General features: G+C 42.7%; 1 protein-coding gene across 1 annotated transcript in view; it reads right to left on the bottom strand.

Annotated features, from left to right (window-relative positions):
- Nucleotides 1-725: 725 nt before the first annotated feature.
- The window catches only part of LOC108937581 (MAGUK p55 subfamily member 7-like), a 51,329-nt gene continuing 28,434 nt past the window's right edge, over nt 726-23,620 (bottom strand). Inside the window, exons 9-18 of the mRNA XM_018757597.2 lie at nt 22,489-22,685; nt 21,898-21,965; nt 21,737-21,802; nt 17,599-17,637; nt 11,566-11,736; nt 8,054-8,134; nt 6,343-6,436; nt 5,081-5,189; nt 3,974-4,117; nt 726-917 (exon numbers count right to left, since the gene is read on the bottom strand). Coding sequence (XP_018613113.2) covers nt 726-917; nt 3,974-4,117; nt 5,081-5,189; nt 6,343-6,436; nt 8,054-8,134; nt 11,566-11,736; nt 17,599-17,637; nt 21,737-21,802; nt 21,898-21,965; nt 22,489-22,685 — 1,161 coding nt within the window. The remainder of the gene's footprint in view (nt 918-3,973; nt 4,118-5,080; nt 5,190-6,342; nt 6,437-8,053; nt 8,135-11,565; nt 11,737-17,598; nt 17,638-21,736; nt 21,803-21,897; nt 21,966-22,488; nt 22,686-23,620) is intronic.

Raw genomic sequence — 23,620 nt, 5'->3', positions numbered from 1 at the left:
AGAAGGATGGCGGACTTTCCAAAATTGCTCCCGAGTGAAATGAGAAACACTTAACAAGAGATCATGAGATACCGCATGGCGATTAAGGGAGGTCTTGCGAGCAAAGTACATTTAAGAAATCAAGAGGGAAGCCAGCGATAGCCTGGCAGTTTACTGTACTCCAAGAAAGTAGCTTCAAAGGCTGAGGACCAGGCATGGCAAACAAGAGGAAAAGCACAGCAGGATATAGATCGTTAATTTAATTGAAATACACACCCTCCTGCATAAAAATCAGCCTTGACGTGACACATGTGTCCAACTAGGGATCTCAGACCAGGATCTGAGATGAGACCCTCACCCAATCTGTCGAGGAGAGGTGGTTCCCATTTTCTCCCAAGTAAGGGTCCTTTCAAGGCCCTAAGAAGAAAATCCCTTCAGTTTCCACATACGAATGCGACAGATGCTCTAAGTATAGGTCTACAGCGGCACAGTCCGTTCTTGGCACAAGCTCAGAGGAGTTTGGATGGGAGGACTGCTATTTGCCGTCTGTACACACTCAAACATAATCACCGTACTGGACCAAGTTTGGGGGACAAGGCTTTAGCAAACGCTTGGAAGGAAAACTGAAAGTGCAATGAAAAGCTCATTCCAAAAATTAAACATAATCTCCCCAGAGAATCTTATGGCCAAAGGGGTGTAATTTCTGAGGGGCCACAGTTTGAAGAGCCTGTCCCTCGTTTCATAAGTCACTGCATGTTTCGGGAGATCATCCAGGCAGCAGGAATCCATTGTTCCTCCGTCTCCAGCTTCTTCAGCGTAGCCTGCAGCTCGTGGAAGGCCTCCACAAGGTCGTCATTCACGATCACCTTGTCAAACAGGTGCCCATATACGGCCTCCATAGCCTGGGCAGACTCAATCATCTCCTCAAAGTCTTCCTCCTGATCAAGAAGACATGATGTGAGGATGCTTCAATAGTTAAAGTGGGAGCATGCATGTATATAACAACTTTCACAACCCAGATTCCAATTCAGATTTATAGCTTCATTTCCTTTAGAGCAAAATTTTACTCAGAACCACAAAGTCAGACACACACAGAAAGACTGTCCTGTTCTTTCACCCCTCAGGTTTTGCTCTAGAGCACGTCTGGTTCTCAGTGTTCAGACAGGAACGATGTTTTCTTGGCTGGAATCACAGCCATCGATCTGCGCTGACATCTTATGCTTTTTCAATGTGGTCAGACGTCTGCCACTTGACACGCGTTTTGGCTCCGCCTCCCATTCCTACTCCTCATTCATCCTATGTGGTGCTCGAACTCAGCGGTTATCCCCCAGAGGTCGTGTCTCCCAGTGGAAGACCTTATCAGTGTTCTGGGGTTGATGGAGAGCTCTGGGAGGTTTGGCTACTGCACACCCTGTCAGACTCTTGATGGGAGTTACACTTTTATTGGTTCAAATAAAGTCCAACTGTCATAGAAATGAACAGGTCTGATTCAGGAGGCAGCGTCTTTTATTATTTGGACTGACTTTTGGTAAAAATCGTGCAGTGAAAACCAGTATGGCTTTCTAACGTAAAAGATCACTCTGCTTTAGATTTCCAGAAAAACACTCCATGGCTTTGTTTTTATGTTTTATCATTGCTTTTAAAACCATTTAAAATTACGGTTTGTTCATCTATCCATTATCAATAATTTCTTGGCGAATGCAGGGTAGCAGTGTTCTGGAGCCTATGTCAGAAGCATAGTGTTTGAGGCAAGTTCCACAAACTCATTCAGTTAGTGGCAATTCAGAGTCAGTAATCCACTTGAAACACATGTTTTTGGAATCTGTGGGAGGAAACCAGAGCAAACCAACGCAAACTTCTTGTACTCTGAGTCAGATTCGAAGCCACATCCAATCGTACAGCCCAGACAGTGAGGCACCGGTCCTACCCGCTGTTCTATTGTGCTGCTTATGGAACTTTTACTTTTCAGAAAAAAAGTATAATAAACATTATTTCATCATACACTTAGTCCACTCCAAAGAAAAGAAATCTAACATAATTTACCACGCATACTGGTAAATTATGGAAAAACATGGTTGGTCAGTGTAAGCTATGACTTAAATGTCATGTAGAAATTAAATAAAACCAACAATACTGATGTTATACAGGCACTGCCACCTCATTCTGACTGCCATTATTATTTTGTACAGTTAGACAAGAAGTTGAAAAACATTAAAACTTAATGACATCACCATTACACAAGTGACATGAATACCAAGGTTAAAACAATTGAGGCAGGTCTGTTTTAAGAATATACTAAGGGGGAGAGTCATTTTATTAGTTAAACAGGCCAGACATTTGCATTCTTGAAAAACGCAATTAGTGTCAGACAGAACACACCATTTCACCAAAAAGGCCTTTTTTCTTACAGATGGAAGATCTCAGCTTTTTATTGCTTGAAATACTGAGGGTTTGCATCCTATCCAGGGTGTACACCTCACAGCCTAGCACCCAATGATTCTGGGATAGGCTCTTGACCATTGCAACTCTGTCATGGACAAACGGCTAATGAATGTGAGTATCATTATTATAAGGAGTCATTTTTCAATCTCTGCTGATTTAAATAATATTTTTAATAACTACACAAGCAACTCTGCGATGACTAAAAGGCAAGAATTTAGTTTATTAACAAATTAACCATTAATATGCAGTAGAGCAATAGCTAGAGCTGTCACCTTGCAATTGAAGGACCCGGGTTTGAATCGCTGCTCTTGCTCTAGTACCTTCATTTTACATACTTTACTGATACAGTAAAACAACCCAGTGAATAAAGAACTATAAGCAACATAATGTACAAGTCTCATATGGTACTGTAAAGTGTCAGATAATGGTCCGTAACAGTAGTGGTAGAGGGAAATTTTGATCTTTTTGCTACTTTGTGAGTATTTTTAGAAATTGGACTGCATCATCATGTAAACACAGAATATATTCATGCTGATTTTATAAATAACCTGTCCAACTGTCCCCTTTTAAACATTAAAAAATAGCATGTCACAGACGTGTGTTTAGCTTACACGGTACGTGTTGCAGGACTTATTTGTCTTCACTGCAGCATTGCACCAACACTCTGGCAAATGTTGTGTGTGTGGTTTGGACATCACACTCTTCCCCATATACTCACACATCCTGAAAGTGTGAGAGTGTATGATGGAGTGCTGATTTTCACCAGGACCTCTGTTAAGGCCTTTCTTAGCCCAGCACTTGAGGCTGTCTCTCCTTATCAGGCATAATAGTTAGGGCTACAGGATAGTGTATAGTCTTTAAACTCTCATATGTTTATATTGTAAAGAAGAATACAGAATGTATCTGTATTATTATGTATTCATATAGCTGATGTAATTCTCCAAGGCAGCTTGTAATTCTTAGTTACTTAGTAATTTACCCCTTTGTGTAACTGAGTAATTTTTACTACATCAATTCAGAATATGTACCTTGATCAAGGGTAGTACAGCAAGAGATACAATATAAACTTGGGTGCTTCAAGTGTAAGGAGTCAGCTCTAAACATTACGCTTCCTGCTGTTCCTGGTAATAGTAATATTAAAATCGCTCAGCTCAGATCACACACTCCGAAATGCTTCACATTATGTCAGATTAATGAATCCACCCACTATCCTTTCTCTGTGTTCTAATATTTTACACCTCATCTGAATAACAGATTCACCATGAATGTATCTCTTGTGGGGGTGCGGTGGTGCAGTGGGTTGGACCACAGTCCTGCTCTCCGGTGGGTCTGGGGTTTGAGTCCCGCTTGGGGTGCCTTGCGATGGACTGGCGTCCCGTCCTGGGTGTGTCCCCTCCCCCTCCGGCCTTACGCCTTAAGTTGCCGGGTTAGGCTCCGGTTCCCCGCGACCCCGTATGGGACAAGCGGTTCTGAAAATGTGTGTGTGTGTGTGTGTGTGTGTGTGTGTGTGTGTGTGTGTGTGTGTGTGTGTGTATCTCTTGTTTGGTGTTACCGAAAACATCTTTGTCTGTCCCTTCTCATCTTGCCAGGAGTGCAACCTGGCCTTCCTCCTGGTGACTTGAAGACGCTCCATCGGAGGGGGCTTCACAAACACCACAAAGGGCTTGAACTCTGGGGTCCGCAAGTGTACAATCGTCTGCGGGATGGAACACAGAGCATTCATTCGACCACAGTGTGGGGGGGGGGGAGTGCAAGGCAGCTGTACATGAGAACCAAACCTGACAATTCTTGCTCATTCTGGTATTTCACCTACATGGACTGAACATTTTAGATACCTGCTTGGATTCTGACACAGTGGAGACCAACTGTGGTCCAATTTTTACAGTCACCATTAACCCATAAGCAAAGTTCTGTACTCAGAGACATATTAGTATTAATATATGGGCATACTTTTCTCAGTTCTGTCCTGAAAGTGCCCAGGTGTCCCAAAAACCTGAAGACACTGGAGACTACTTGCACCATGGTTGAAACCCACCACTAAAAACCAAAAACATGATTACAAGAAGCCAGCATGATGATGGCAGGAAGTGTCTTGGAGCAGGAACTGCTGCCAGTTTGCACGTACGGTCCATTTGGCGGTACTACCCGGACCACGCTGCTACAGTCCCAGCAAAAACAAACACAGTGAAAACCAATGCAAGGTCTCCATTTGGTTTTAAAGACCCAAAATCAGCAGGAGTGACATTCGGTCCACTTTGCAGGGGCGTAGCCGGCCGCACGTATTTAGAGAAGCCAAAGAGGAAATGTCGAAAAGGGGAAAATTATAAGTAATTGCATCTAAAATGTTCCTCAAACCCTGTTGTGGTCACCAAGCTGCAACAAAAATAGTTAACATTTCCAGGAAGATAGAGCTGTGTTTTTGTCCGCTACTTCATTAATCTGTTATAGCAAAGAATACAGCATATGGTCAGGTAGCACACAATGATTTTCAAATCATGTTCCCATGAAGAACCCTGGGGCTCGTGGGTCTCTTAGCTGAAAGACATCTGCAATAAAATGTACGGAGCATGAAACCATAAGCTTTGTTACTCAGGCTGAAGAATGCAAGCGGTTAAATGGAAGAAGGATAAAACACCACCATCTACCTCTCAGGACTCACCTGTGGTTGGACGTCCAGCAGACACACCCTGTCCTTGGCCAGGACTGAGCGCACAGCTGCCAGGCTGGTTCCATAGAAGTGGCCACCATATTCTCCATGTTCAATGAACCTGCATGGAAACATGATTTTTGCAGCTTTAAAAGAAAAAAAGGGTCTAGATTTCTGCAATATCATGAACACAGCATTGATGAAAATGCAGCTCAATGATTACTGGTATCATAAAAAATAGGTTTGTCTTCAAGTCTCCGCACCACTAGTGATTGGCAGCTAAAGACTTCACTCATCTCAGCTGTTCTCTGATCAGATTTTCTAATAAGCTAACTTTATTTTTATGTACACCCAGCATCTGCATAAAGATTGTGAGATGGATTCAAAGTCATTTTTTCTCATATAAGGTCATAGTTTCACTCTGAGCCCTGAAGCCCCATATAACATTTTTGCTATTCTAAGTCATTTCCACTGTGTTTTCTCTGCCAAACCATGGTAATTTTTTAAACGCAGCGATGTTTCAGAATGAAATTTGATAAAGATAGCAAAAGAGGAAAAGGAAAGTCTACATCTACAGCTCCAGAAATGTTCCTAGAAAATTATTATTTTATTTTTAAAATTTTTTTTTATTTTTTAGTTTCCTGTACAAGTGTCATTTGTGCCCTAAATTACAGGTATATTTTTCTGTCAGATTAAGTCATGAGGGTTTGACAATGCCTGTAGTGTGTGTGACTGCCCTTTGGTGAAATGGCATCCTGTGCAGGGTGTGCTCTACTTCATGGCCTGTGACTCCAGAATAGGCTCAGGACCACTTGACGATGCACTGGACAAGTGGTTATTGATAACTGAAGAATGAACATATGGATGGATGGACATTAAGCTTTTGCAATTTTTACTTTTTACTGAATCCTGGGGGTTAAGCTTCGTTTCTGCTGAACATTCATCGCTGCTGCTCATGACTGTGTTACAGCTGTATGAAACACCAGGCCTACTAATCATGTTATTTCTATAAATACTCTGGAAAACAGAAACTTATACATCCACTTAAGCCTTGAAATGACCTTCAGACAGGAAATGGAACAGGAAACCTTTGGACAGGAAACAGTTTCATTTGCACAGGAAATGGAACGGAGGGTGGGGCCTCGTGGCTGCTGCACTAATGTGGGAATCTGTTCCCTGGGTGCCACCTGGCCCATCACTATGTATATCTAAATGTATATATATATATGTATTCCTTTGCCATGCCAAGTGGTGCTTTAGGGTCATGAACTCACTTGTTGTTTACAAGTTGAGTGAGAAACAGGTGCTTTGGGATGAAGGTATACTCCATGCCATCACTCTCCTGGACCTTCTTGGGCCTGGTTGTGTCTGTTGAACACAGAGGGCAAGACACAGGGTGTCAACCACAACTTTCTTAACCAGACTTCCAGTTGGCTGAAACCTCCACAGTACTGGCCAGTCAGCTGTCACTTCAGTGCTTGCTCTGATTTTTGCTTTTTCATTGTACAAACTCTTTGTCATGGCAGCAAAATGCCTCAAGAATCTCATGGGAGAGAGATCTTTTTGTCAGAAAGGATACAGAGGACCAGTGTCCTCAAAGCTGCACCAAAAAACAACACATTAAACACACACACTTTCAGAACCACTTGTCCCACACAGGGTCACAGGGAACCGGAGCCAACCCGGTAATACAGGACGCAAGGCCGGAGGGGGAGGGGACACACCCAGGATGGGACGCCAGTCCGTCACAAGGCACCCCAAGCAGGACTCAAACCCCAGACCCACCGCAGAGCAGGACTGCAGTCCAACCCACTGCGCCACCCATACATTGAACATGAAGTGCAAAATGATAACATGGTTTCTGTTGTCCATTCATTCGGTTAACACCATCTCACAAGGCCGTTTTGCAAGTGATACATAACAGGTCATATTTATGAGCCATTAATAGGCATTAGGAAGGATGTATCAGTGGTACTTTAATGCCAGCAACATTCCAAGTACCAGACATACAGTACATGCTCACGACTGCCCTCATCACTGACATCCGACCACCTCCTAGAAGCACCTACTTGTGTGCCACACAGTTGCTCTGTTACTTCTACTGGAATGCATAAATCATGGCAATAATGAATCCCAACATGTTGACATCACCATCTGCCAAGTTAAAACCTTATTCCTCACTGTGGCAGCAGTGGCAGCAATGGCCACAGTGGCAGTCTCCTTTAAGTGGCTGAATGCTGTACAGCAGTGAGGCAGGCTGTCATTTGCCCCTCGTGGTGGGGAAGGAGAATGTACACCAGTTCCAGACAATGAGGCAGTCAACAGGTCAGTGAAAAGAGAAAAAGGAGTTTTGTTCCTTTGCCAGTATGGACTTCAGTTCCATGAGGATTGATAAATGTCACTTACTATTAAGAATCCACAGTGACCCCTTACTGAACATCATAGACTGACCCAGGCAGAGTTACAGTACACTAATGCTGTCCACTCTTGTCCAAAGGTTGGTGCTGCTAAGTAGAACTACTGAATCCCTCCCAGCATTCAAGATGGGTCTCAAATCTTTCTCCTTCAGACCCTTTACTCCTCTCATATCCCGAAAGCTACAGAAATGAGTCCAACACCATCTGTTATGATTATTGATGTATTTACTTTTTGAATGTCACTTCTATAGGTAGCTATTTCAGGGATTTGAATCAGCAACCTGGAGGTATAAGACAAACAAGCTGCGTGTCGATTATCTTGTGTCTGTGTCTAAAGCTCTTGGTTGGTTGCTGATGCACTTCTGTTTACTCTGAGTTGCATGACATTTTGGAGAGAAGCATCTCCCAAATAAATATGATGTAAATCATGACTAACAATTAGACTTTTTGTCTCCCTTTACAAATCTTAGGAATGTTGCGTCCATGGTTTGTTGTGTTGATGAACTATGTTTTGCATTTTAGAACCAGTGAACATCTGAGGCCCAAAGAGCCCAAACTGCACACTTACGGGGCACGGTCACGCCATATCGCTGGGGATCGGAGATCACCAGCTTCCTCTTCAGCTCATTGAGACCAACCCCCGAAGGTCCTACAAAACACAGGAAAAGGCATCGGGTGAGACATGAATTGCCCACAAATGCAGTGCAAGACACTTTTAGAGAAATCCTGGACCCATAGGTAAATTCCTAGGTCAAGTTTAACAATCATTATTATTGTTGATCAAAAGCTACTAAAAAATCATCTTGTTGACACTGAGGTAAAAATTCAGGTGAAAGACTTAAGAGGGCTTTCCTTGCGGATATAGAGGACACAGTTTTACATCAACAACCTTAAAGACTTAATGAATTTTTTCCTCCTTCACGGAGTGTAGCTGAACTCTTTATCATTTCAACAGCTCAGCCAGTCACTCCTGGTTGTGGCGGCAGAATTTTACCTCTTCAAAAATGTGACCCCTAACCAATGACCTTTGACCTTTGGCACACATCTGTCAGCCTACCAAGTGCTGTACTCCATGGCATAATCAAACTGCAAATGGTACTCGAGACGCAATACCTGAGTCGATGAAGAGCGCAAAACCCAGTGGAACAACACATCCTAAGGTAGCGAACAGTAGTCCTTACTGTAATGTAGACATGGACCCTCTGTTTTTAGAAACTGCAACTGACTGGGATTCCTGGGATGCCTGGCCATCCAAATCGTGCATGAAATGACTTGGGCTTATCGCATGTTCCTTTCCATGGTGGAATCAAAACAGATTGCGGGTCCCACTGCTGGTGTGAAGGGGAAACAGTGTTCCAGGAGAGAAGTTCAAAGAAAACAGCAGTTGTCTCGTTTAATTCTGTGGAGAACCAACTCTACCCCACAATATCAGCACAGTTCCCTGGTAGGAATTAACCTCCTAATGAGAGGCAGTTTGATTGATTGGTGGCTGAACGGCAGCTGTGAAAGCACTAGAAACCGCCAGGAACACCACTCAGAAATGGTGTTCAAGAACTGAATTTTGGACCTCCATTCAGACCCTGGACCTGCTTCAGTAAATACAGATTTTCTTTTTCCTACTCCAGATTTCTATCCCCAAAGTTTTTCTTCAAAATAATGGTGCAAACCCATTAGTGATCACATCTGTAACTGGTCTGATTTAGCTTGCCTGTCTTCATGTAACACTTACCAGCAAATGTGGGCTTCACCCTTAAACACACAAACAATGGCAACATGAATGCTACCATCATTTGTAAATGGTTTTTGTCTTGAAGTTTCATCAGAACCCAAGAAATATGGTACTTCTAGTCAAAGAGGTGCTGCCCTGTATGTTGCTGTAAAAATAAAAATAGATATGCCATATACAGCCCTGTAGGCACTTTTTATGACTCTACACCCCATTTGAGATTAGCTGAGACGTTACAGTAACTTAATTTGACATTCTACTCTATGGTTTACATCTGCACTCACCCCTGTTGGAGAATCTTCCCCTGGTGGATCAGGAGCCATGAGAATATAAATGAATTAAAGCCTAAAAGTTGGTCTGACCTTCGGCCAAAGTCGCGGTAGGCCTTAACCATCCAACAGTGCACTTCAGAGCCATCTTGTTACCCTAAACACAGTCAAATATGCTCAACGTCTGGGTAGCTCAGTAGCACTGGCACCTCATAGCTCTTGAGGGGTGGGTTCAAATGCAACTCAGTCTTTGTAAAGTTTGAATGTTCTCCTTGCATTTGTGTAGAGTTCCTCTGGATGCTTCAGTTTAGCATGTGTTTCAGGTAAATTGGTGACAATTCCCCATAGTCGGTCTATTTTTGTTTCTAAGATGCTTTGTTGTGTAAATGGATAGACACTTGTAAGTAGCTTAGTGTACAATGCCTAGCATTGTAAATTACTTTGAACAAAGGAAAGAGCTAAATATAAATTATTTATAATAACTTACAACCTGCCATTTAAGTCGGTCCACAGAAGACTGGAGATTCATGTCATGGTGAAAATCACATCTTATAACCTAAAATGCCTGTCAGTGTACTCACTGTGTTCAATTTAGGACTAAATACAGAAAACGAATATTTCGAAATTGCTCCCAATCCAGTGGAGCCAGATAGGTCCCAGTTTGTCACAACGCAGAGGTTTGCATACATTCAAGTCTGTGTTTAGCCCAAGCTGAAGCGAGGACAGTCACGGTGTATCCAGTAATTCTCTGTTTTGGAGGATGACCATATGTGTTACTGAATAGCACACATCAAAAATGATGTGCAAACAGTTTCTGATTAACACAGACCATGCTTCCATTTAATGGAGGGAGGAGCTGCCAAACCAAATAGAGGCTAGCTGCCATGTTTGGAGGGAAAATGTCCGTGTTTCCTCAGGTCTCTGTGCGTCTGGCTTTTAGAAATAACATTAACTGAGACGCTTCTAAAGGAAAACCTGGTTCGAGAGCCATGAAGAAGAATGGTAAGCATAAAGCATATCTTTCCTGGACATTGCCCTGAACAACTGTGGAACCAAAAATGAGCAATGGATGTGTCAAGACAGTTCCTGGTCAACCAATAAAACTGAAAATTATCCAGGTAATTCAAAAAGCAAATGTAGCCCACAGACCCCTTTGATGTCAGGTCAGGTGTTCGTATCAACTTCAGTTCCCACTTTACCATATCCCAGTCCGGGAATCAAAAATTTTGCGCAGACAACCTGCTGTAATTCCTTCAGCAGACGTCCGGTCAAAAAAATGTGATGGTGTTTACAACAGCAAAACAGCTGCAACTACATAGTATCTACAGTTTCTGAAGTTGACCTCAAAGGTAGAGGTGATCTATGTGGATAGGCCTACGTGAAAGTAATTAGAAATTACCTCTCACAAATAAAATCTTCTATGTAAGGACAAAGGCTGAGGAAAATTACATACGTATAAGTGACAGATTTAATTCTGTGCTGTAAGTTTTGCTTTGTGTCCTTAGACTGAAGTGGTTTGGCCTCAAGTAAACGAAATGACTCAAACACAACAGCTCTGCGGGGTTGTGCTAACCATCCAGCCTAAAACCCCAAATGACTTTCTGATGACAGGACGCCATACCGAGCGCTCACCCTAACTATAAATAAGTACCCACACTTCTTTGCTTCCATTAGGGCGGACATTAAGAAGTGGTCTGCTGTGGCTTGTCTGGGACTTTTCTGGACCTGTGCTATAGGCATACACACCCATGTTAAGCTTCTGAGATGATCACAGCATGGAGTCACAAAATAAACTGGTTGGAGTCCAGATGGATCATCTTGTAAGATCCGTATTGCAGACTAGACGGATGGAACCAGATTGATGTCAGTGAAACATTGTGGCCCATTGCAAGGACAGTGAAAGTGTCATCCATGCAATTGCAGGGTCAGCTGTCAAGCAAGCATCAGTGATGGTGCCACCCATGCCTCGCTCACCATTCTAGGTAAAGTGATTGCATCATGCGCATCAGACTCAGCATTGACATCTCCCATGAGAAGAACAGCATTCCCAACAGTAGATCACAGCCCTAGGTGTCACGCACTCACCAACCAGCAGAAATAGCCTGGGGCGCACCCACGGTGGCTTGCGGTAGGGGACGACCTCCTCGTACGTGAGTATCTCATCCGCATCATAGCATTCACTCCACCGGTTCCCACACACAGCTCTGTAGGCCTTTCTGTGTCTGCTGCTGAGCCTGAAACTCCTCCGCAGGCCAGCTGCAAAGCAAAAGGAGAGCATTATTCAACCCCTTTATCAAATTAGTCAGCATTAAAAAGAAAATAAAATTGGAAAAGCTTCAAATGTTACATTTTTTTACAAGTTTTCTTGGGTTGGGGTTAAAAATAATTCACTGCTTTTAAAGTGAGAGAATGTGATGTCTGTACAATGATAGGTGTGTATGAGAGAAATCTCAGTCTGGTTGTAATTTGGTGCTTTCTGTTTGTTCAGTGACAAGCTGTCATGAAATTTAATATTGTGCTATTCATATTATTGTACATTCCTGTATACCTCTTCCACCGATTATGTCATACACTTGTCTCTCTCGCCTCTATGCTTTCCTTTCATCCTGCCTGGTGTCTGGTGCATTGTCTGATAGCAACAGTGACAAGCATGTGTGTCGGGGGTTGGGATGTTAATGTGCTTTTACCATATGACTCATTTCTGCTCTCTTTAATGTATTTAATGAGTGTGTTGTGAGGAGGGGTAATATTCTTTTGCTGTCTTCCATTGTTTTTCTCTTGCCGTGCCTTATTGGCTTACTGGGGTCCGTGCATCATATGCATGTTTGCCCTATAAAAAGGATGGAAGTTTTGTTAGAAGAAACTGATCCTAGGATGACAGAACTGGTTTCTTGCAGATGACGCAGATTGGTGGACTAAATCCAAGTGGCAAAGTGAAAACACCTAATAGTTGCTCCTTGCCCTGCACAGTAGGGCTTTTATGCAGTGATTAATGAACTCAGGAGCACAGGAGGTGGAGATGTCTGTAGATGATTAAGGCAGAACAAGAACTTGGAGCTGAGATGGGAAAAATATCTGATCTAGTCCTCTTAATGCCACAATTTCACATTGCCACAAAACTGCCAGCTGGCCGCTGATGCCCTGAGGAGATCCTGTGTCCTCCCGCGTGCACCACAGCAATGGAAGCACCACATTAACAACAGGAATTCTTCTGTATTTAAACAGCCTGTGGTGCAAGAAGTACACTGGACTGATTGTAACAGCTGTTCAGTTGCATCTCCGACCGCATCGGTCGGTCACGGTCTTTGCCCACACATCAGCCACCTTTCATCTTCAAATTCCAGGAAAGAGCTGCTGCCATTTTCTGAAAAAACATATCACTTTTAATCCAGCAGATAAGAAAATCAGCACCCACAATATTATGATCTGAGTGAATTGATGAGAGATTCGGTCAAGCTTGGGAAAAGGGTATGACATTTGAATGGACAGCATATCTGCACTGAAAATGGAACAACAATTTTTGATTAGTGTTTCGGAATCTCTGGCATTCTAGAATGCCTGTTTTCTGCAGTGGACAGAAGGTGTGTGTGTGTGTGTGTGTGTGTGTGTGTGTGTGTCTGTGTGTGCGTGTTTCTCAGACACAGCTGGCCAGTGCAACCCACTGCCTTCCTTCCAGCTGAAGTAAAGGTAACCTCAATCGTCCAAAATCACAAAAATCCTTCTAGACTGTTCCATATGTCTTGTTTTCTTCTGCTAATACATTTTAGTTGAGGGGAATTTTTTTTTTTTTTTTTTTTTTTTTAAATGGGTAATAACGCAAAATCCTCAGCATACAGCCAAGCACTTTGGTATCGCTGTAGCTTTATAACAGCCTGACAAACATTTTCTACATTACTTTGTCAATAAAAGTTTGTGTTGATGGTCTGGAAACTTAGGGTAGCCAAGTCAACCAGCTCTTGTTGAAAGAAGAATACAAGAGAACAGAAGAATCAGTTGAACCAAAGAAAAGGGGGGTTTTAACTACATAAATTATTGTGAAAGATCTTGCAGACAGCTTCCAGAAAGGGCATACAGCATTTTTCACACATTTTTCCAATCTGTTTTTGCAGTCAGCTGATGACAGGTGTTTCCATCATATGCAGACCACAGCTGATCTTGCTGAAAGAAGGCCTACAGGAGTTGACAGATTCAATGGGATTCAATGGGATTGCTAATTTATTACTTTACTCTAGTTTATTAAGTAATTAGCTGACTGGAGAGTATATCCATAGTTGGCATCAACAGTGGCATCGGCGAGGGTTGTTTAGAAGTCTGCTTCCAATATGAACACTGTGGCCTATTGATACTCAAAGCATGAGGAAGTGACTTTAAAGTCACTGCAGAAGAGAGCAAGCATGACAGGGGCTGAAATCTATGAGTTTATAAATCCTTTATAAGTATGGCATCTCTACATGCTCCTGACGTGTGTGAACCAGGAAAAGACATGGGGTAATGTTCCATTGCATTTATTTATTTAGCAGAGGCTTTTCTCCAAAGTGACTTCCAACAAACCCATGTAGTGTTATCAGCCCACACATCTTACTCACCAAGGTGGCTTACACTGCTAGATACACTACTTACACTGTCACTTATCCATACATCAGTGGAATACACTCTCTCTGTCACTCACACACTGTGGGTGAACCTGAACAGCATGTCTTTGGACTGTGGGAAGAAACCCACAAAGAAACAGGGAGAACACATAAATTCTACACAGACTGAGCAGGGATTGAACCCATGTTCTCTTGCACCACCCCGGTACTGTGAGGCAGCAGCACTACTCACTGTGCCAGCATGCAGCCCCCTGTGCTGTTCTTCTTCACTTCACCATCCACCATGGATCTTTGATCATGCATAGCTTTATGTATGGATTTGCTGCTTGCTTGAAAATAGATACTAAACTCCCATGTCAGATTCTGTGACTCAAAGTGTTTCACAGGACAGTGATGCAAATCACAGTCATGCATAGAAGAAAAGCATTATGAATACATGGTAGCAGATGGTGTAGTGGTTATAGATGTCATCTTGCAGCTGGTTGGGCAGTCTTGTGTTCCAGTCCTGAGTTTGCGGTGGTATCTTTGAGCAAGATATTTATGTTGAATTTATACAGTAAAAAATACCCTGTTGTATAAATGGGTAAATTGATGTAAGACGTAATGTACAAACTTCACATTTACATTTGCCTTGGAGAAAGGTATCCGCTAAAGGAATAAAAAATGAAATGTCAGAAAATATGTACTCTGCTGTTACTTTGTCATTCATGGAAAGAGGTCATCTCAAGTTTTAAAATCTCTAATGAAAACTTTCTGATGTCCCCCCAGTGAAGTATAACTGTATCAAACATCCTTTATTTTACCCATCCATTTTGTCCATGAGCTATTTTGATGCTGGAACATCTACATACAGACACCCCTCGACTTATGCAAATAGACCGTTCTTCAACCCCTAACCTAAGTCAAAAGTTACCTACGTCAGATTTTTCCTCCCCCCCCCACCATTCAACATCATCACATGCCATCATCATGTGCTCCTTTACACATGCAGCATCCTTCACTATCGTATTTATAGTCGATACGGTTAAACTTGGTTCCTGCGCTATGGATGATGATCTTTGTCCACCTTCATACTTCCTTATTATTTTGAATTTCGACAGTTCTCATTTTCCTTCCAGTGCACATTTAGCACCAAGCATTGTGAATAATGAAATGGGTAAAAATATGCAAAAAAAAAGCATTACACTAATGATAGGAGATGCGTTCACAGCTCAAAACACAGGGGAACTGGGAAGATGCAGCTTCCTGCCTTGTCTGACTACACTGACTTGCACTTAATGTATTTCAGATGTTTTGCGTAAAATATCCATAAATAATGTGTATGCTGGGAATTTTTTCCGTAAATCTGGATTTCCATAAGTCAAATTTATGTAAATTGAGGGGTGTCTGTACATAAATGTCAGCTAACACACAAGGTAGCACATTATAGGTGACATTCAGTCAACAGAATCATCTTTCACAGAGCTATCAACCCACAGCCAAATTCCTGCCGGGGTTTAACCAACTATGTAGACATCTGCTTGTCCCAAGCGGGGTCGCAGTGAGCCAGAGCCTACCCAGCAACACTGGGCGCAAGGCCGAAGGGAGAGGGGACGCACCAAGGCATGCAAGGCACGCCAAGCAGGGCTCGGACCCCTAGACTTGCCGCACAGTGGGCATTGGCCAAACCTGTCACCGCACCTCCCTTTGCCTGGGCTTAGTGCAATGAAAAAGTTACACACTAAATTTTTTTATTTAGATTATGGTCTTCATCTTCACTGCCTCTGAAAAAACTTTTCTGGCAGCAAACATTTAATGGTAAAATTCATAGCAAATGTTTATCTGCAATAATAAATAATATTAATATCTAAATAATACATAATTCCAATGGGTCACTGTTTATCCGTATGTTTTAATTGGATTAAAGGGCATTATGTCTCTTCCAGTATGTTACTGCAGTGTTTTTGGCTGTTTAATGCAGTTTGTTTTCTGATGGATGTTAGATTATGATGAGAGCGAAAGGGTTTTATAATAATCAAGCTCTCCTCTTTTTTGGTATTTAGCTTTACATACTTCCACATTCAAGAAAATGAAATATTTCATCTAAGGTTCAAAGGAGATCCCTTTCCAAGTTGCAAAACCATCCTTTATGCCAATAGCACTGCACATCCCTTGGACCTTTACCCACCCAGTGACCATTCTCCTGTGTTCAGAATGGCTTAAGTGGCAAGAAACATTTTTCCCTGAAGCCCTAAGGAAATCATCAACTCTGCATAAAAGGTTTCTGAAGAATTATGTAGAGCCAGCCAATATTTTTTTTAAAGTTTCTGACTAATTTCATTACCAAGTAATAGGATGGAAGGAAGAAAAAAAACAACATTTGAGAACCCAGTGCTCTTGAGGAAACACAACGCTCATCGGAAAACCCTCAGTGTGTTCCCGTAATCCCCAACCGCATGTCCAGAACAAACTGCGCTGGCAGGTGAGGTGGCATGCCACATGCTGCACGCAGATGGAGCCTATAATTCCCCATCGGGTTCTGGCTTCTTCTCATTGCTTGTGGGCACCGGGACAGGACTAACTGCGCTGGGAGCAACAGTGGAACTTGATGGTGACCGCATGACCAAATAAACATCAGAGTTCAATGGTCATAGGTTGAAACCGGGTCATGGAGTGCAAGGACCGGGAAAGGCCAAGCTTCACCAAGTACCTTCACCTCCCTTTTGTGGGTATAAATCCCATCCAAACTCACTATAAAAGGATTTTTCAAGGTTCTACAGTGCAATTTCCAAGTGTGATGGATCCTGGAAGTGTACTGGTACTGTAAAAACCAATGCAAAACCATCAATTTAATTCTTCAGACCTAAGTATAGCAGCTTACAGTATATAGTAGGTTGTGCTGGAGGATGGCCAGCAATGCTGGAAATTTCAAAAGGCATGAATGAAAACAAGCAGCACACTCTATTGCACTGACGGACTTATAACTTTGGTGAGGTTGGTAATGCGCCTATGGCCGAAGACAACACAACAAGGACCAAAGAAAGGAATTGAAAACAAATGGTTGAACAACAGGCCCTAATTACGTTGTGCTGAAAGAAGCACCTCAATGGAAAGACCCACGTTGACTCAGATGAGGAATGGAACATTGCTTTTCGCTAGTAATGCTTTCAGAGATACCCGTGTAACCTTAGAAGTGCAAAAAAGGCACAAAAAAGGAAAAATATGCCCACTGGCATTATTCATGAGAAGCAAAAAAGGTCGAAAATGTGTTCCCTCTTTCATTCGATGAGGTATTTTTTACCACTCAGCCAAAGTCGATCTCAATGGGGCAAAGAGGATTGTATGGAGAATGCAAATCAAAACTGAGCAACAGGGCTTTAAATCTTCATTAACTCATTAAGGTCGACCCCAAACCATTCCAATGATTTTGCAAAGCTGCATTGTCAGTAATTAAACACTGATTTATTTTCTTTTTATAAAAATGCTGTGTTCCATCTGAAATGGCAAAACAGGAGTACATTAAGGATCATTAATTCAAAAGACTCACCAATGTGTATGCCACTGATGGCCCCGTAATCCACCTCCTCTGTTCAGGCCGCAAAGTCAAAAAGGTGGGTGAGAAAAGAATTATAACTCCTATAGTAGTGCTCAGAGACAAACCATGGCAATCTGGTTCTAAGCGGGGGAAAAACAAAGCAAGACTCAACAGAAAAAAAAAGATGAATAAAGTGTCAATAAGAACCTACAACTATTTGTCTTTCTATGTGTTTACAAAATGCTTCCTGTAAACTGAAGAAAAGTCTCAACATATAGGAGTCAAGGAACACAAACAAATATTTTTACATGCAGGCAAAACAGACACACAACATCGTGGGAATGAAATTAAAACACAAAATATGACTATTTCCCCAGGAATGAATGCACGTGGGGGTGTGGCCATGCAAATGAGAACTTTGATTAACTCTCATGTTCAGTCAGTCATATAGCACAGGACATTCACTAGGTTCAGTAACATGTACCTTCCGGCTCTTCGTCTTTCGGGAGCATGAGGAAAAATAAGAACCCAGTGAACATCAGAAAAAACATTGAAATGGGAGGAAGAATGAAAGGTTCAAGAGAAGTACTTACCATACTCCATGTTCGCATCATCTTAGAATGCAGAAATGTAAAGAACACAGATATTAAACCACGTATTTTCATAAAAGAAGTCATGTGATAACAGTGACATTAAATAAGAGCAGTATTTTTTTTGGCCATTTTTGTATTTTGATCTAGATGTTGCAGCTTACTGTATTTGTTTTACTCCACTATAGATATACCTAAAGGCATTTCTGAGCCCAGTAAGTGCACTGCAACAACAAATGTTGCATCTTTTCACCAATCCATTCATTTCCAGTATGATGGTTTTGTTTTTATCTATTTTCTGACAGCTGAAACTTTAAGACAAAATTTATGCAGATTGCAATCCATTAGAACTGTGTTAGCTGTTTTATCCCTGGAGACTGCAACTGAAGACAAGCATTCAGTAGCCCTTTCATCTGCCCAATCTACTGTCCCAATGAAAACAAGATAATAATGACATGGAACTAAAATGAGAAAAAAATGAAGAGAAATGAAAAACTGAAAATGACCTGCTTATTTAAAGGACAAAATAAACATTTCAGCCTGTTTAGGATCAGGTTTTTTTTTAACTGCAGCACAAGTCAATGTTTGAGCAAACTGAAGCAATGTTATTGCTTTGGCGCTCTGACCAGCCGCGGCTCAGCGGTGACAAAGAGCCCTGAAATTATCCTTGAGAACAGAGGACCAGCTGACCACAGCGGCAGTTCACCCGCCCATCATGGCTGAGCGTCTAATGGAAAATGACAGATGAGTCCACATTGGAGTTGCTATTCCATGCTACACAGAGGCATGAGGATGCACAGTTTAAGGGATTCTCAAAACCCCCCACCCATCAACAACCTGCCTCGTCTCTTTTCCTGGCTCTACCAGAGATCCCATCCGTACGGGAACATTTCTTATTTTTTCCACAAAGCAATCCTACGGCTTTTAATGAACTGCAGACAAAGTTATCCTTGAGGAACCCTTCCCTGTACCAGGCAATGGCTGGTAGAGAGGGGCAACACTGGTGCCAAGTCAAGAAATGTACACTCAGTGAAGAAGGGGAAGATTGTACGCGCATGGCAAACCCATGCAGATGCACATATAAACACAAAACCCAACATAGACATAGGTATGCACAGGTATATACACAAAAACACACTCGTTCAACCTGCCATTTAAGCGGAATTTGAATGAAATGAAATGCATTCACCATACTGATACTTGTTTCATGGAGATTATAACACACACACACACACACACACACACACATTTTCAGAACCGCTTGTCCCATACGGGGTCACGGGGAACCGGAGCCTACTCGGCAACACAGGCGTAAGGCCGGAGGGGGAGGGGACACACCCAGGACAGGACGCCAGTCCATCACAAGGCACCCCAAGCGGGACTCAAACCCCAGACCCACCTGAGAGCAGGACTGTGGTCCAACCCACTGCGCCACTGCACCCTGAGATTATAACAATGATGTCATATAGTAATTCAATGACTGACAACCAGAATTGAACGCATCATGTATGTCTGGAGAGACGGTGTCAGTGTCAGCCCCCTAACTTTTATCAACCTAATCAGTGCAATCAGGCCTGATTTGGGCAAATTCTGTTCAATTCAATTTTCGAATACTTGAATGCTTAGCAGCAAAAGTCAAGTTGATAAGAGGAGATGCATACAAGCATAAAACTCGGGAGGCTTGGGCCAAAATTCCTTTGCTGTAGTGTGAGAACCTGGCAAACAGCTACAGGATGCATTTTGCGGTAGTCATTGCAGCTAAAGGTGTCTCAACCACTTATTGACTGCAGTTACTTTTTCACACCTCTATTCATTTCACTGTCTTACACACCAAAGAAATGACCTAAAACAATAGAGGTGATAAAACACATCTGATAATTTTAGTGATAAAAACCTACAAAAATTAAGCAAATAGGGTAAGGATTAAATGTTTTTTTTTTTCACAGCACTGCAGCTTTTAGCCTGTGCTTCAGGTTGATGGGCCTAATAGCATAGACACTTCTCTATTTATTCACAGGATATGTTCCATAAAAATGTCCGCAATACCTATGACAAATGTAAAAAGGATTAAATTATTTTATCAGCACACACACATTGTCTGAAACTGCTTGTCCCATGCGGGGTCGCGGGGAGCCGGAGCCTAACTCGGTAACACAGGGCATAAGGCTGGAGGAGGGGGCGGACACACCCAGGGCAGGACACCAGTCCATCACAAGGCACCTCAAGCGGGACTCGAAACCCCAACCCACAGGAGAGTAGGACTCCATCAAACCCACTGCGCCACTACACCCCCTGCTATTTTATCAACTCTAAGGTACAATTACAATATTACATGTAACTGATGCTCTCCTCCAAAGCAACTTACAATTATTTACCCACTTATAGAGCTAGGTAATTTTTACTGGAGCAATTTTAGGGTAAGTACTTTGTTCAAGGGTATTACAGCTGGAGGTGACATTTGAACTTGCAACCTTTGGGTCCAAAAGCAGCAGCTCTAACCACTACGTTTCCACCTGCCCTTTCAAGTTTTTCTATTAAAAAATTAAAATGAATCAACTATTAAACAGATAGGGGGTGCAGTGGCGCAGTGGGTTGGACGGGGTCCTGCTCTCCGGTGGGTCTGGGGTTTGAGTCCCGCTTGGGGTGCCTTGCGACGGACTGGCGTCCCGTCCTGGGTGTGTCCCCTCCCCCTCCGGCCCTACGCCCTGAGCTGCTGGGTAGGCTCCGGTTCCCCGCGACCTCGTATGGGACAAGCGGTTCAGAAAGTGTGTGTGTGTGTGTGTGTGTGTGTGTTAAACAGATTAAACAAACTAATGCCAACTAATTAAATCAATCATAAAATGACTGAAAACATGTTTCCACAAACTACTATATATTCCCAACTGATTTATCGTATAAACATGGTTGACATTCCTCATATTGTTATAAATTATCAGCACTCAGTAACACCAGGCACAAGCTTTAAACACTGTGGAACTGAGTTCGATTGAGACAGTCCTAGTCATATTTTGTTTGGATGCTCTTTATGTACTTAAAAGTAAAATTGGAATACATGATGAAGGAAGCAGAGTTGAGCACATTTTAAAACAATTAACCCAATACTACACAACGAGGAACCAGTGCTTTTAAACATATTGTGAATATGTAGTACTTACTAGACCAGTTCAGTAAAAACTCCTTGCCTAGCTAGTGCTGAAAGCTTTGAGTTCACAACAAGGTAACACACATCTCACGAAAATGGGTGAATAGGCCGCTCAGTTTTTAGCCGTCTGCATAAAGTGCACCCAGCAGCCAAGAAGCTTACACTTAGTAAACCACTTTTTTTAAATGTATAAAACACAACTGGCTTAATTTATGGCACTAGCCACGGGATCCAAGACTCCTACGAAGCCATTATTTCTTTGACAATAAGTAGCAACATTGTGCTGAGTCTGGGAAAGGGTTTCCCAAAGAGTAGTCTGGATCTCCAGAAACTGCTGTTGTGAACCCCAGAAAACGCAGGGTCAGAAAGGTCGTCTGAAGAGCCCAACCACTTCAGTGTTTGTTTGTGAGTGTGTGTAGTTCTGATGAGCTGTTTTTGTAGGGTGAAAGAGGAATATCAGCTGCGAATGTCCCTGTCTCTGTGCCTGCAAGTTCAGTCAAGAGGGACAGAAAGGAACCTTCTGAGCATTGAAGGACATCTCAAGAAGTCTGAGTTTTCAACATCTAGACATGATCTTACATGATCTGCGGCTTCGGAGGGTCTGGGTTGGCAGCAGAGCTGGAGGCCTCTGAAATGCAAACCTCCTGCTGGAAGAGTGTGACAACAAAAACAGATCCATCAGCTTTGACAACTTCTAGCTATGAACACTTAGTATTTTCAAAATAACGATCAAAATCAAAGGACGTCATGAAAACATGGCACCGTCAGTCCGATCTCTGCTGAAATATGTCTTTGAAAGTCTTTGAATTTTTTAGCCCTGGAGTAATGCCAAGAAAGTGTTCCATCTGTGAGCTCTGTATTGAACACATGGCATGTGGTCCAACAGCACTGAGGCACAGTTTTCCGTCCACTCACCTTCCAAAATGGACCGGCACCAAAACTGTCGGTTTCTCTCATAACTAATGTCAGCTTCTGACAGCCACGGAAGTCCAAACTATTTTGGCCTCAAGAAGGAAACAGTCACTCCTTACATTGTCAGGAATCAAACACGTTCAGGTCTCGTTCCACAATGGGTGACAGATTCCAGTCTACAGACTGGGGTCTGGGCTGAGAGGGGGCCGTTGGGTGAATGAGATCAGCTCTGTTGTGTCACATGGCACGGAAGCTCACCTCTCTTGGAAGTGCTTTGAAGGTATGAGTCCTGTCCGAGCATTGGGAAGGCTGCAGTGCTTAGCCTGCCACCAAGATGCATCATCCTGGCTCAAGATCTGAAGGACGTCCCCTTTCCGAAAAGTCAGCCCAGCCTCCTTGCATGGTATTTCTGCATCCTCATTAGGATTGTAGTCAAACAGAGACCTAACATACATCTGAAAGGGATGAGCAAAATACCAGCAAGGTTTATTTCAGGTCAACGTGGACTGTAATCTTCCCGCAGCAGGTTCTACCAGCTCTGGAGCCATCGAAGTGTCATCTCAGTGTCAAAGCCCATGAGCCAGCTCAGAAGAATGCCAGGTTAGAGCTTCGTTCCTTAGTCTGCAATTAGGAGTGATTAAAGGTGCAAGGAAAGGCCGCTGAATTCAGCAAAAAAGTTCCTGGCTTCATATCTATACAGTTTCCATCAGACAATTTTCTACACTCATCCCATCAGGAGTGTGTCCCTTCCGCCCTCGGCCTTGTGCCCTGTGTTGCTGGGTAAGGCTCTGACTCGCCACGACGCTGCTCGGAACAAGCAGTTGTTGACAAAGGTTGGATGGATGGATGGATGGATGGATGGATGGATGGATGGATGGATGGATGGAATTTTATAAACTTGGGCTTCTAATCATATTCTGTGCGGATCCAGTCGAGTTGCCTCCAGCATAAACTGACCAGCTTATAGAGTAATTGATTTGTTTACCATAGGTGATTAAAATATGTTGGATCAAAGGTGAAACAAAAATCCACATTTATACAATACAAGTGACCCCATTGGGCTGGTCCTCAAGCTATAGCCTTACTGAAAATCAACAGCCCTTGGGGCAACTGACACCAGAGCGATCTGATACACTTGTGTTGCTGCCTGCCATGGACAGAAATGACGGGGACTTTAGTCTGAGGGGGAGAGGACCAAGTCTGGCCCCAGTGCTCAGCAGAATATTCTGATTCATCCTCACCCTGAGATTTTCCATCTTCCTTTTACACATGTGCACCCAATTAGCAGCACTTCAAGGTATTTATTATAGTAGCAGCAACAAAAAAAGAAAAAACAAACTGGGTTGACACAAAAAGACAGAGTTTTGGCTCATTCTTTCAGGCTGGAATC

This window comes from Scleropages formosus, chromosome 7, assembly GCF_900964775.1.
Source record: "Scleropages formosus chromosome 7, fSclFor1.1, whole genome shotgun sequence".
Classification (NCBI taxonomy): domain Eukaryota; kingdom Metazoa; phylum Chordata; class Actinopteri; order Osteoglossiformes; family Osteoglossidae; genus Scleropages; species Scleropages formosus.
The sequence above is the reverse complement of the archived record's forward strand: the minus strand, read 5'-3'. Positions and strand labels throughout refer to the sequence as shown.